At 37.3% G+C, this 14,934-nt stretch overlaps 1 protein-coding gene across 9 annotated transcripts in view; it reads right to left on the bottom strand.

Annotated features, from left to right (window-relative positions):
• Positions 1–1,570: 1,570 nt before the first annotated feature.
• NCKAP1 (NCK associated protein 1) overlaps positions 1,571–14,934 on the bottom strand; it is a 60,127-nt gene continuing 46,763 nt past the window's right edge. For all 9 annotated transcript variants that reach the window (XM_048058288.2, XM_048058287.2, XM_048058289.2 and 6 more), the window contains 5 exons: positions 11,918–12,011; positions 10,206–10,322; positions 6,005–6,114; positions 3,231–3,320; positions 1,571–2,626 (listed from right to left, as the gene is read on the bottom strand). In XM_048058288.2, coding sequence (XP_047914245.1) covers positions 2,510–2,626; positions 3,231–3,320; positions 6,005–6,114; positions 10,206–10,322; positions 11,918–12,011 — 528 coding nt within the window. In that variant the 3' untranslated portion in view covers positions 1,571–2,509. The remainder of the gene's footprint in view (positions 2,627–3,230; positions 3,321–6,004; positions 6,115–10,205; positions 10,323–11,917; positions 12,012–14,934) is intronic.

Here is a 14,934-nt window from a genome sequence, read left to right as displayed (position 1 = left end):
TGAAAAATAGTTTTCTGGGCAGCAACAGGACATTCTTCTTCCATGCTCTTTCCTGTGTGTTACACACCTACGAGTTACACACCCAATCCAAACTGGCTCCACGTGGGACCAGCTCAGCCACCGTGCTTCATGCTTCAGAACTACAAGCGCTTGTGCAAATCAAGTGCCACGTGAAGTGACTCAATATACAACACCAACAGACGAGAAATACTCCTTCTCTAACTTCTCCAATAATCTCGGTTCAACAGAGTTATTACTGTTCACAGAGTGCACAGACACAGGTTGCCTCGAGGAAACCAAAATGAAACCAGAAGTAAGAGCAATACAGTAAGAACAAAGCAAGAACAACCCCTGCCCCTAAAAGACAGCCCAAACCTCTCATGGCTGAGTCCAAACCTTGGGTTTGGTTCTGAGCTTGCTCTGAGTCCTCTTAAGGAAGGATAGTTCAAAAGACATCTGACATTTACGTGCCAGACAGTATAGCACAATCATAGAAGGGCTCCTAGAGAAACTACCAAGTCCAAAAAGTTCGGGACAATCTCACTGGACTGCTTTGGAAGTAGCTTCCTGCAGAGATACTGTACTTGTTATCTATTCGTTACACATTAGCTATTTTCTAGGATTAGTTCAGTAACACCTTAGGATAGTGGAAAGCTAATAAGGATCGGAGGTAAATGACCAAAATACAATTCCTTTGAACTTTAAAAGATAAAAGACAAAAAAGGTTATTTCTTAAACCACAAGTAACATGAGTTTTTCATTGGTCAGTCTTGAAAATAGGCATCATTTTTTCCACAAAAGGCTACTTACAATCAAAGTCTTAATAAGACATCTGAACGTATTAGATTTTAAATATAGAACAAAACTCTCAGGTCTCACATTTGACCTAACCTCTTTATGAACAAACTTATTTGTCATGTTACTAAACTATTAATTTTAAAAACAGCTCTATAGTTCTAAGACAAAAAGCATAATTAGGAAAAATATGGATGTACTGTCTTGCTTCCTTAGGACAATTTTATTCCAGTACTTTTTTCCTCCGGACAGAGGAAGCTATTGTAACTGAGCTTACAACAGCTCTTTCATAATAGAAAAAGTTACCAGCATGCACGTAAGTTGCATTGAGAACAGGGGCTCTATACAATGCCCAGAGCCCGTGCCACTGAGAGCCACGCAGCTCTCTCCCGCTGTGGCTTAGACAGCACAGCCAGCCGGTCAGCTTTTGAGCTACACGAGCCAATGCTAGCCCACATGCCAATTTGCACAATCGATTAAAAATAGGCCTTTTGTGTATCTGTCTCGGTGATGTTACAGTTTTAGCAACACTGTTTTATGGTTATTTCAGGTTTTATACTTCAACAATTCACTTGTTTCTACGGGTATAACTGGCGTCGCTACGTACTGCATAAATGCTTTTCTTGTTTTGTTACGTACACGTAAGATTCAAAGGATAATGGCACTAAACTGACACTTTTTACACTGGTTTTTAATTCCTTCTTCCACTTTTTACAAGATTCAGTATCACAGAAGCCAAAAGGTGAAGGATTAAAAGAAATCTTCACATAAAAGCTCCAAGGATTGATATTTAATGAACTGTGAGATGTAAATCAATGCACAACAGCACAGTTTAAGCTTAAAATACTAGGATAACATTTATATTAAAAATAATTCACCTACAGATAATACAGTCTAGTGTTTATTGTATGTTATGGAAGGTACACTTGAATTTCAAAAATTTAAAACATATAAAAAGTGGTTAAGGGCTAACATTTTATCAACATGTGATAAAGGTGTAAGAATGTTTATTATACAGCAGGGTACAATGGTAGTGTTAATGCCAACAGGGCACCACAGAAGTTAGTTTAAAAAAAATTTCCACTATGCTTTATACAAACAACATCACTTGCTGTTGTTTAAGGGTATCAGGAGAGGACTGCTGTCCCAGGGATAAGCAGTCCTATAACATTTTATGTTAGATAGTGTCATAGTACATAGATTGGTGAATGTTTCAAAATAAAACTAGAAATGCTGTAATTACTTCACAGAAATGCACATCCAATATTTGTTTTCAATAAGAACAATAGGTACAAGATTATAACTCTCCCTATATGAAATAATTTACACACAGATGAAAGCTACACTATCTAAAATAATCACTAAATACATTTTTCTTCTGGGAAATAAACAAGCAATTTTTGTTTTGCATGATCAATATCAAAAACATATAGCAGAAGTAGTATTTCTTTAACATAACTGATGCTCTAAAATAAAAAAGGAAGAAATGAGAAAAAAAAAGATTTTTCCATGAATGTGCAACCTAAAATCAACCAAGCTTATATTGTAGTACAACCATATTAAGAAACCACTGATCAGAAATACAACTTTATGGAAAAAGTTTATAATCCACAAAACTGTTCATCAGGCCATAAAGTAAAATAGCTCCACAGTTTACAGATAAAACTGAGGCCACAGAGATGCGTGCTATGTCTTATCTCCAGAAAGTAGATACTTAGGCAGAGGATGTGACACTTTGTTTGTAGACAGCATGGTATGCATTTCTCAGCAAGACATAAGGGAAACAAGACTCCAAGAGATCCATTGTCAGGAATGGAGACTCCTGCACAATCTGAAAAACACCAGAAACACAAGATTTTGCAGAACACCTTCTACTGGTTGCTGCTGATAATCTCTTCAATATAAGTATCTCTGGTCTGTACCACACCACCGACATTTTTCATAGCAAAAAGAAATAATACAAAGTTTGGGGACAGACACGAGAGAAAAAGACTACTATAAATTCACTGCTCCTCAAAGCTAGTCATATGTATACATAAAACCATGCATCATTCCTTCAATTTTCACAATATACAGAATATTAAAAGGAAAACCTCCCAGCAAAGAGGCTTTTACCCCCAATGATCTGAACAGCACTTCTTTAATGCAAAGTTTTATTTTAATATTGTATATACTAAATCAACAATGCAAATCATCTGAACAATGTGATACAATGCTCTAGGCAACAAAGACAATGGTAAAAATGTGTCGGTGCTGGGGGAACAAAAAAGATTAATTCCTGACATTAGAATGCCAACAAGAATGACATCAAGTGTTACTTCTACTAGCTGATGAACTACAACAACAAACATGACTGTTGAAGCTCCTTGTTGAACAATGTGATGTGGAGACTATTTTTTCAGTTAATAACACAAATAAAATGGACAAACGCTTACCATGTCTAACAGTAGGTAAACAGACTCTCTGTTCCTCGTAGTAGTTTTGTCTGTCTCCTGGCCAATCTTCAGTAGACTAGACGATGCAAGCTACATAAATTGAGTATTTCAAAGCAATAAGAAAAAAAAACAAAACAACAACATTGATCAGCTTCAGCTACTTTACTATACACACGTACACACACACACACACACACCCATCTGAATACATTGATAACCTATCCGATAGCACTGCACCTTACTAGCAACTACAAAGGAAAATAAACCTGAGGGCACTAACCATCACCGGGTTTCACTCTCATGGAGACATTTCTGTTTACTTCTGGACTGTTTAATAAGCAGTTTGTGCTATTTTAATATAAGAAAAGCCAATTCGTTTATTGTGAAGAACTTGTAGTTGTATTCAAAATAGCTAAGCTGACTGTAGTCAAGTTTACTGAAGTCAGTAACAGATGCCTCACGGAACAAGATCTCACTTGTTAAAAAAAAAAAAAAATCACTTTCCTAATATGCTTATAAACTTACTACATTAGAAAAGGTAGAGTTTTCACTATTTGAAGTTATACCATTTTGTAGCAGAATGAAAAGCTGTTTCACTTTCAAAGCTGTATGTTTAATTGAAGTAATGTCACCCTGACTGTAAATGAATCATGTTTTTATAGACCATGAGCAACCTCACTTTACTAGTTTTTATAAAGATATCCTAGAAACCAGATATTCTAGAAACTTATACATAGAGTCAGCTATAAACAAGCTCAGGATTACAGAATACTGTAAAATACATAATCTGCAGATGATTTTGTAAACCATGTTTTCATGCCTTACAGAAACATGGAGGGAAAAAAAAACACACCTCTTTTCAACTTTCAGATGTACAATCTTTTATGCACTCATACCAAGCAACAGCAATATGCCTAAACCGCATTTATCAGAAATGGATTTAAATTTAAAATATTAACTTGAACATCTAACTCAGCATTCCTCTGGAACAAATATTCACCAAAATCTGTAGCATAAAGTGAATATGCTTGCTTCAAAAGAATCTTAGCACATACTCATCAGTACTAGATAACCTAGGAAGTTTTTTTCCCCATTTAACTAACTTTGACAGGAAAGCAGATCATCTCCAGCAGCACATTTTCTTCTAGAGAGATGTTTTCCTTTCAGACTAACAGTAAGTGGTACATAAAAGGTGTCATAAAAGATAGATTAACAAAATATCTGAACCATCAAGTCATGGTCTGTGCAGCAAAAGCAGTGGTCTGAAACCAGTTCATGAACACTGAAAAACCTCATACCAGAAGTGTTTTTATCACATGAAACTATACTGGTTTCCTTCACTTGTCAAATGTACGCAACTTGACACGACCATCTCTCTTTCATCTTTTACAGCCAGCAGTTGCATTAGACAAGGTCAATGGCTAAAGGTTTTTTCAGTTTAACAAAATGCAATGAGCTTCCAGGAGGGAAAGATCCTTTGAAGGAAAAAAAATGAAAACTGCTTCTGTGGTCTTCTTGTTACAGGAAACTACCATTACCCAAACCTCGTAACTCTGTAAGGCACCAAAAATAAGAGGTGGGGGAATGTTTTGTCTCAGTTCGAGGACAAGCACCCAAAAGCAAGAATCAGTGGCTTTTTAGAAAAATTGAAGTGAAGCTGCCATTTCAGCCATTTCAAGTAGTGGGTAATAAACTTTACAAATTCTATTTCTAGTTAAGAAGCACACCAAAATGAATTTAAAACACATCTCCAGCACCTACGGGCTTCTGGCTCTTTTCTAAGCAGCACTAAAGATTTCAGAAACTTTGATCTTCAACCTACACTAAAGTGTAACAAATTCCTCTCCCCAAATATCCTTGTAACATGCAGCTACCAGACAGCTACTGTGTAAGGAGGGCTGACAAGTCAAAAGGTACAATGCAAAAAGCCACTCTGGAGTTACCTTCCATGAGAAGGTAAAATAAACTAAAAAGAATCCAATACTTCATGGGAAAAGCCTGCTAGACAGAATCGTGACTTTATCTGCATTGCTCATTTCTTTTGCCAGTCCCCAGACTACTCAATGCAAAAGATGGTATGTGCTAAAATGCTAATAAACAAAGGGTCATATTGAAAAAAAATTATGACACCAGTAGTCATTTGCCACTGTTACTTTCTAACATTGAACACAACTGACTACTGCTACAGGACTATCACTAGATTTAATTTATGTATACACTGCTATTAACTATGTGTTTTGTGTGTTTTTTTTTTTTGTGCACCAAAACCAACCTTTTACAAAATTAGTTGCATTACATCCCAAATTACAATTTCAACTTCTACGTGAATTTGGAAGTGCTTCCTGAAGTCAACAGGTATTTTTCTTAAAATATGAATTTAAACCTATCGCTAGACTTGAAAAAAAGTAACTTACATCTGATTTCCTGCTAATCAAAATCAAGACTGCATAATACAACAATCTCAATTTCTCTGCAATCTGTAACTACGCAAAAACAGGTAACATTGCAGTATGAAACAGTATTGCTACTGCAATAATCGTTGTTTATCAATATCCATCCATGCTAGTCTAAATCTTTATAGTATGTACTTGTGATTAAGATCACTCATGGCTGATTACTGCAGTCAAGACAACACTTTGGAATCACAAACACATCGACACTTTAATGACAGATCTATGAAAGATGAACTATGTATCAAATGGATTGGGGGACAGTAGGGAGCCAGAGTTCCCTCTTTTTAGAGAAGCTATCTTTAGAAATTAAATTATACATACAGCCAAAAATTCTTTTAGACGGTCTTCAATGCTTCCCTTGTGGATGGTAAATAAAGCTGCAGCAATCTGGTTGATAGCTTTTGCCAAGCAATGAATGTTGTTGCAATGCCCTAAACAAAAACATATACAAATTACGTCAGCATTGTGTTCGAAAATGACAGTGTTTTGGAAAATATTACCAAAGAGTAAACAGACTTGTCACAATGAAAGATCAACTGCTAGCGCCTTACACAACAGCAGCCAAGCACTCGTTCACACTGAACTTGGAATCAGGAGAGCAACCAGAAGTACGGATCTCCCCTCCAAATGCTGTAATGGTCACAACAACCTGACAAAGATCCTCGTGGCTTTTAGAAGGAAGGAAAAACATATACTGGGAATTTATTTGGTTATTACAGAATTTGAGAGTATTACCACTTGACGAGGCTAAAAGTCCTGTACAAACAGGATTTTCTCGAGGTAATTGGCTGTCTGTCTCCCCTTTGTGTAAATGAACAAGTCTCCAGGCTTGGATGGTATTCACACAAGAGAACTACAGGAACAAAACTGGTGAACAGAACAAGGAGCAATGGCTTTGAACTGAGAGAGGGTAGATTTAGATCAGAAATTATTTACTCAGGGGGTGGTGAGGCACTGGCACAAGCTGTCCAGAGCTGTGGATGCCCCATCCCTGGAGGTGTTCAGGGCCAGGCTGGCTGGGGCTTGGGGCAGCCTGGTCTGGTGGGAGGTGTCCTTGGTCATGGCAGGGGGCTGGAATTAGTGATTCTATGAATTCTGTGATTCTATGAATTACTGACTGCTGTATATAACACCTTGCCAAAATTCACCTAAGCTTCAGAGGACTGGAAGGTGATTAGATGACACCAGTTTTCAAAGGGAGCTACAGCTGAAAAGCAAGAAGAACTGCTCATCAGTAAGCCTGCTACCTCTTCTAGGCAACTTAGTCAAGTCTGCCACTTTAAAACAAAATTCATACATACCTAAACAAATACCTTGGGAAAGTGCTAGAGCCTGAAAAGGAAGAGGTCTTTGAAGGAGTTAAAAAGCATGGATGCATGCAAATAATGCTGACAGGTTATTCTTACCAACCCACTTTTTGACCATTGCTGAGGACTGAGCTCATTTTTTTATTCAGTCATTTACCATAACTCCAAGATCATGCTCAAATAGTGAGGTCAGCTAGACCCTGTGTGGTTCCCCCCCCGCATATTACTGTACTCATTTACAAGGGGTTTAACTTGGTGTTTTATTATCCATTTTACTCAGTGTCAGGTTATCTATCTGCAGCTCCTCACTCCTCTAACATCCTCATGAACTTCACAGACACAAAAACTCTCACCTCACCCTTCACCACCGTTTCCAGGTGGACTATGAATAGGCTGACCTGTAGGTCCCAGCAAAGATCGCTGTGGTTCTCCCCCAGCAGGCCCTCTTACTCATCTGGGCAAGAGCCAATACTCCTACTCTGTCTCCTATTTTTTAATTAAATAGGCTGTGTAAATATGCTAATCAAGAAATGAATAGTCACTTTGGATCAGTCAAGAACACATGCTCAGCTTAATTCTGCTGATTTAAATTTACTTTCTCAAGTGACTTGACTTCTGTGATGAAGAGACTGTACAAAAACTATCAGGAAGGAGAATTCAACCAACAAACTGTGGTCTTGCAGTCTGTGGCAGGTTTCAGGTATTCGGAAAATGCTGTCTCTTGTAGACCAGTATTCTTGTCTAGCCTCTAGACAGCGAACGAGCATTCTAGTCTGGTATTTGACTAAATTCGGATTTCTTACTGGGAACAAAAACAATGGTCTGTTAGAGCCTGAGCCTTTATCTGGAGCTAGTGGAAGAAACAGCCTTGATCTTGAAGAAGGCAGAGAGAACACAGACATTGCTAAAGCTATCCAAGAACTGCCTGTAATTGGGAGGCACGTCTTGCCAGAGCAGAAAGCTGAAACTCCTTCAAATCTGTGGCTTCTTGATGGTAAAAAAATTCAGGATTTGGCCAGAGAATTTACTTCATAAAAAGCAGCATTTATTAAGTTCCCATTTGGCAAATAGTATCTATATTTAAAGTGTTTAAAGCCAGATGTTCTACAATACGGGGCAGAACAAAAAAAATATTATTATGCAAGGAAGGCAGGACTGACAAGGTCTATTCTGTTTGTTCAGTTATTTTTGTAGAGTGAACATATTTATATAGTTCTTTTGCCAGACTATTTTTCTCTTAATAAAAAAGAGTCTACTCAGTAAAGAATTACATAATACAGGGGCCACATCTCATAAAATCAGTGCCAACTCCTAATACAGGCTTATTTGAGTTCTAGATGTAATTTCTCTCCAGTCACAGTTTTATGAGATTTTATTAACTTAAGAAACCACTTATGAAACAGGCTTTGCCTGACTTCGCAGTAAGAGTTACCAAATATAAATTAAATTATAGAAACTGGAATATTTAAGCTACATCATATAAAACAGATACAAGATAACCTTATCTACTGTTTCAGCCTGCCAGCAACCTACAGACTAAGATGGTCCTTAGTAGAGAGGGAAATTCAAACAAAACAAAACCACACAAGCTCCAGCCTTCTGGGGAAAGCACATGGGCAGTAACATCTAGCGGGCTTGACCTGGGTTCCTAGAAATAGATTTTTAGAGGGCTGGGTGTTTCTCACAGACTGCTCTTACAAATAAATATTAAGAAAATATAATCATAATAAAAATTTTAATACTGTCCCTCTGGCAAATAGTATAAGCTTTGAGACTAGTAGGTAAGATGCTCTTGAAAGAAAAACTGGTATCAAAACGTGCTTCCAGCTGATTTCTTTTACAAAACTACAAACAAGAAATATTTAAGAGATGTGGTCTTAAGCATGCATAAGTGAGTTCATTTGGATGAAGTTAAGAAAACCACCCTAGCTGTGCTTTAACAAGCAAGTTTCTCCCTGTCCCTACCGACCATTTCATAGTCCTTCTTGCCTGCATTTTGAGTTTTTCCTTCAGCCATCATGACTTTGAAAACACACAGAGCGATAGAAATACTGAGTGCAGATAACATGAAACAACTCTGCAGGACACAAACTGTTCTCCCTGTTCATCAGAACAAGCTGTTAACTTCAAAATTCTTGACCTTTCAAATTACTATTCAGGTTCTACTCACAGCATCAGAAATTTATTCAACTTCTTCATAATGGGCAAAAGGCTATGCTGTTTAAAATGAAACTAGAGTTAACAAAACCCTGATCTGCAAATTGAAAAAAATGTTTCCCTATCAAGAAAGATAATTTACACATATAATTACAAAATCTTTAACCCCATTTAAAACACCAACCTTGGGTGGGGAGCGGTCTCAAGAAAAAAGCGATTTGGATACCACAAAGTGATAGAAGTCTTTCAGAATATTTGTATTTTATATTTTCAGAAGTCACTTTAGACACTGCGTGAGTTACACTTTGTCCTGATTTACAGTAAAGCAACTTAATAAATAGGAAAAAAAACCTCCCACTGTATCCGGTAAATGGGTGCAGAACAAATGTGGTCTTTTATGCAAGCCATGCTACGCACCACATCAGAAATAGTCTGATCAGCTAAAAGGTGACTTTTGTATGTACTGGAACAGATTTGTCAGTCATTCTTTTTCAACTGAGATTTGTCTGAAAGAGCCTTTTTTTGGTGGATAACATGCAAAGAATTTCCTTGAGGCAAAGCTTTCTCTCTCTTTCCCTTCAAGTTGAACTATTCTGTAGGATACAATTCTGTCCATAGCTCATACCTCCCAGATCCCGTCTTCAAAATGTTATACTTAGTAATATGAACAGCACATTAAATATATAGAAGATACCTCATATGAGTTTCACAAAGCCAATAAAACTATTGCTAAAATATCTGTACTGTTGCACTAATTAACAGAGAATATATACTCTACCATTTCCACATATTAGTCCAAGATTGCCCCCTACAGTATCTGAACTGCTCTCAAAATCTCAAGTAAGAGACTCCTTACAGAAAGTTATCTCAAACAAGAGTTAAGTAAATGCTTTTCAAAGTACCTTTCAAAAGACCTTTTCTGGATTGGGGATAGTTGAGCTTTAAATTTTCTTCACTGCAAAATTTAAGTAAATATTTACAGCAAAAGTACTCAAGAAACTCCCACGACTACTACGAAGAAAACATTCATAGCAAACAGTTAGCTAACTCTACATTACCTTCAATGGCAGGGCTATACTGAGACATCACGTTGCTAGCCAAAGTCGGCAAGGACACTGCCACGAAGACCATGAGAAGGCAAGCGATTTTGTATTCTTCTTCTGGACTAATGTTTTCTGAAAACAAAAATAATAAAAGCTCTTTAATTCAAAAATCATCTACAAATGTGTATTTTCAGCTGTAGGTTGTTTAAAGTGTTTGACCAAACTGAAATTTAAAACCAAACCAACAAAATCAATGGCAGTATTGTGAAGGAAGGAATACTATCTCAGTTGTGCCAGAAGACACAGGGTGGAGCTTCAAAATGTCCAGCTTGTTATCTACAGGGATGAAGACTGCTGCCAGTCTATTACTGCTAACTATTTAGTTTGAAGATTTTAATATGTTGAGTAGTTTTCATGTAGTAGTTTTCATGCTGGTGTAAATCCGGTTATCACTCTGAGGAGAGCTCCTCCAGCACTCTTCCGTTGGTAAATGAGCAGAAGGCGGTGAAGTGCACTCATCACAACTCACACTAAAAGGATGTCCTTTCAAAAACATCATTGCCACCACACCTCAGTGTTAAGTTTACTTTAAAAAAGTCAATGGTTGGTGAAATGCAGAACCTAAATCTCTACAAACTCATTTACTAGAAGTAGAACACAAACAACAAAGAAGGTAAGAATCAAAATACAAGATCCTAACCAATCATGAAAACACAGAAATTCCCTGGCCTGTTCACACAGCTTAAATATTTCAGGGCAGAACAATGAAAACAATCTATTTAAAATGCCATTTCTGAAACTAGCTGCCTTCCAAAGATATACCTATGTATTTTACACATACGGTGCATATAAACAAATACACATTTATATTTTAAGGTATGTGAATATATTGTGCTTGACACATTTAAGTTTTAATGCTAAATTACCCCTTGTGAGTTATTTGTATTTTCTCCTCGCAAATAGCTACTAAAGCAAAAAAAAAATCAGGTTAACATTTAAAATAGTCACAATCTGATTAGAACATTAACTATCCATTACACATGGGAACAAAAGCAATAAAGTAGTCAGTAAGGAAGACAGGGAACAAAGCTGAAGACTGCCAGAAAGCACTTAAGGATCTTAATTCATGCCTTCAAAACTGCCAGTGTAAACAAAACTGAAAAGCTTCAACGGTGGTGCTTTAAAGCGAGAGGAAGCACTATACATGTGAGGACATCAGTATGCTTGTTTTACATGTTTCCCCCTTGTAAGCTGCACGTTAGCACTTGTATAATAAAGCAGTAATAATGTTGTGAAATTCACAAATTCAGCTGGCATTTACCTTCTAGTGCCTACTTAACATGACACAGACTTGTTACAGGCCTATAAAAGGGAACTGATCACATCTGTAGCTGTTCACAATCAAGTCCTACTTTCATTGTCCTCAAATTATTGAAGTTCTTAACCATTAGGCATTAAACTCCTTCAGCATCTATCCATTACCCTTCTCTAGGTCAAGAAGGTAATTTGTATGTGGTTGAAAAGATTCTCAGATAACATCTGCGTATTCTAGGCAGTAGGCACAAAATATTCATGATATGTCGTTTATGAAGTTCATCAAAGGAATACAAAGGACCCAAACATACAAGTCTCCTAGCTCTCTAAACGCTTCCATCCCTCAGGCCGCTTTTTTTTACTTCTCCTGTGATTTTTTCCCCACTTAGATCTTTTAAATTGTAATTTCTTACCTGATTTTTGGGAAGACAGTGCTACAACCAAGGCAGGATCAATCTCACAAGGCAATCCAGCAGCTGATGACAGTTCGTATACATTCATTGCCACCTGAGGACCAGAAGAAAGATAATTACAAGGAAGACAACACTTTTGTGTAAACATGGTGAAGCAGTTATGCTGACATGCTTAAAATGTTTATATTAGTTTGAAGCATTAAGGGAATTTCAGCTTAGCTAAAACGAGGTAAACAGCCTCTGCATTTTTTTTATTTTTATTTTTTTGCCTCTAACCTAGACTGAACAACTTGGTCAGTACTTTGTGTGCTAGATTATCATTTCTTTTTGTCAGGCCAAACAAAGCTTGTATACTTTCCTACATCACCTCCAAAGCAAACATCCTGACTTCCAATTATCTGTTTTCTGCCCTTCTTTACTGCTCAAAAAACTAACAGATTTTCTCTACCAGATCTATCAACTAACATCTATAAACACAGCATTTTTAGACAGAAGCCAAAACTCATGATTTGATAAAATATTAGAGTAAGGCAGAAAAGAAATCTTACAACATTCAAATTTGATACAGATTCGGTGTCCAGAGATTCCAAGTGCCAGGATCACTTACAGTCTAATTCTTAACAGTTGGAGGAACTAAAAACACCTTGAAATGTAGTCCATTTTCAAGCATGCCCAAGGCTGTACTTTATATTGTCACTTGCAACTCTATTTCTTTCCTTCCCTAATTTAGGCTTTGAATTAAGTACCTGAACCTGTAGCTCAGATCGAATCTCTCCAAAAGCAGGTCTCTACCAAATACAAAGGACTGTGAGAAATGCTGATGAAGTGCCTTACTGACATTAACAGTTGAGAAGTTTTACACCTCTCCCATAAATTCTCACATAGAGTTGGTTAGCTGCAGGCAGGGGCTATTGTGCAGACTGTATTTACTCATTTTGCCCAGCCTGGACACCTGAGGGCTAGTTCTGATATGAAAATACACTGCTTTGTTCACATGGTGCTCTGCTGCCAGCAGGACATAAGATAACTTGAGTACAGAGCTGCATTAAAACAGTTACCAACATCTGAATGGCAGCTAGCTCACAACAAAACCGTTAAGGAATACAAAGTGGATCAAGAATAGGCCTGTCTCTAAAAGCCTATATAGACATCCCAACAGCTTAACATTGAGAATAACCAAATAAAGGGAGAACAAATCCTCATTTTACCAGCCATCCCAAATCATAAATTGGAGGGATGCCAAAAGAAAAATAACATTTCATATCAAGTATGTATTTCATTAGCAGATTTAGAGCTATTTATGCTTTATAGTAAATTCATCATATAGGATATTATTGCGTTACTATACCCTAAAATATGTGATTGTTCTAATCCACTGTACAATGACTTGTGAGATCTGTACACAACTAGACCAGGGAGAAAGTTCAAACAAGGAACTGCTGATTTTCTACAGGGCTTAATTGTTAGCAGGCTCGTAGCTCTGGCTGCACCAACAAGCTGTTTTCAAGACAAAGCTCTGGCAGAGTTACGGGATAGCACATGCCAGAGTTCCCAGTATTCCCAGTAGGCACTATGGATAAGACTACACAGGTTTGGCTCCTTCTCCATGCACAGTCCTCCGACATTAGCCTTGCAAGCCTGTACTCTCAAACAAGACTACATGGCATCATGCCACACCACAAGATGTGATATCTAAGCTGATACCATACAAACACCATACTGGTGGACTGAACTATAGCCCTTGTATTATTTTAGACACTTTGAACTGGAAAAAATGCACACAAAATAGGTGTATCTAAGAATCATAGGGAAAACAGACAGGGCCCAGAAAAGGCCAGCAGCCAACTATCATATAAAGCAGGGGTGACCAGGTGGTGCTATGTGGCGTATGAGCCAGAGAACAGTCCTCAACACGGTTTCATTTAGCAGTAGACAACCTTTGTTGTTGTCATCTAATTGTTCCAATGACTGCAAGTCACTCTAGAGACTTCCAGAACAGAAGCAGCAAGTACTATACGTATGCTTCACTGTATATGCTAACACAAATGAGTTCAGTGATGTCTTTAGAGATCCATTTAGATGTTCAACATGATCTAGAATCACCAACTTTAAAACGTCAATAGTAAAAAGATTATCTTCAAGTATTTATTACTGTTGCAGCCTTTATCCTATACTATTTTTCAGTACTTCTTTGGTATCAGAGGTCATAAGATGCCTTTTGAAAAGATCAGGCACAAGCAAGCAGTGAACTTTCCTTCTCATCTCTTCCACATTCTTGATTCCCCAAGTTCAATAAACATGATACTGTTGCAAAGAAAATAATTGATAACTGAAGTAGGTGAGAATTTTTCTCTGAAAAAGGCTTTTCTTGAGAACTGCAAAGGCAACTTGCATCATTTTAATATAATTACCATGAGCCAGCATCCTGGAAGTTCATTTTCCATAGTATTTCCACAGAATTTCTGTTGTGCTATGAATTTCAGTCTTCTGTGGGACATCAAACATTTATGTCCAGCTTGCCAGCATTAGAAGTTTCAGAAAGCATGTGAAATTTTAATAAGTTATATTCTTCACACAACCTCTGACATTTTCAGAATGCATAACTGTGCCTTGTCAAACGATGATGTTCACTGCAGTGGGCTACGAACTGTTTTTGTCATCAATACAAATATGCACACCTACGTTTTTTGTTTTGTTTAGAGGAGAAGAATTTATTTATTTAATAAATTCCAATAAACAACAGAACTTTTGCACAAAGAATAAACAGCAAAACATAACCTTCAAGTTCAGGCATAACACATTCCAGCCTTTAAAAACCATACTTGACTCAAGAGGAGTTTTCTAAAAATTGCTTCTGTCAAAATGAAACTCTCTGTCAAGAGTTGTGCAAGGTATGGCTGCTACACACTTTCTGCATCACCATGATACCTTTAAGAAGGCTTGCAGCCCTTCACGGGCTCCAAGTGGGAATGAGAAGGTGAAAACCAAGCTAAGCTGCAGCTACTGTGTATCCAAAA

This window comes from Anser cygnoides, chromosome 6 (assembly GCF_040182565.1).
Source record: "Anser cygnoides isolate HZ-2024a breed goose chromosome 6, Taihu_goose_T2T_genome, whole genome shotgun sequence".
Lineage (NCBI taxonomy): Eukaryota > Metazoa > Chordata > Aves > Anseriformes > Anatidae > Anser > Anser cygnoides.
Note: the sequence above shows the minus strand (reverse complement) of the source record. Positions and strands in the feature narration are given on the sequence as shown.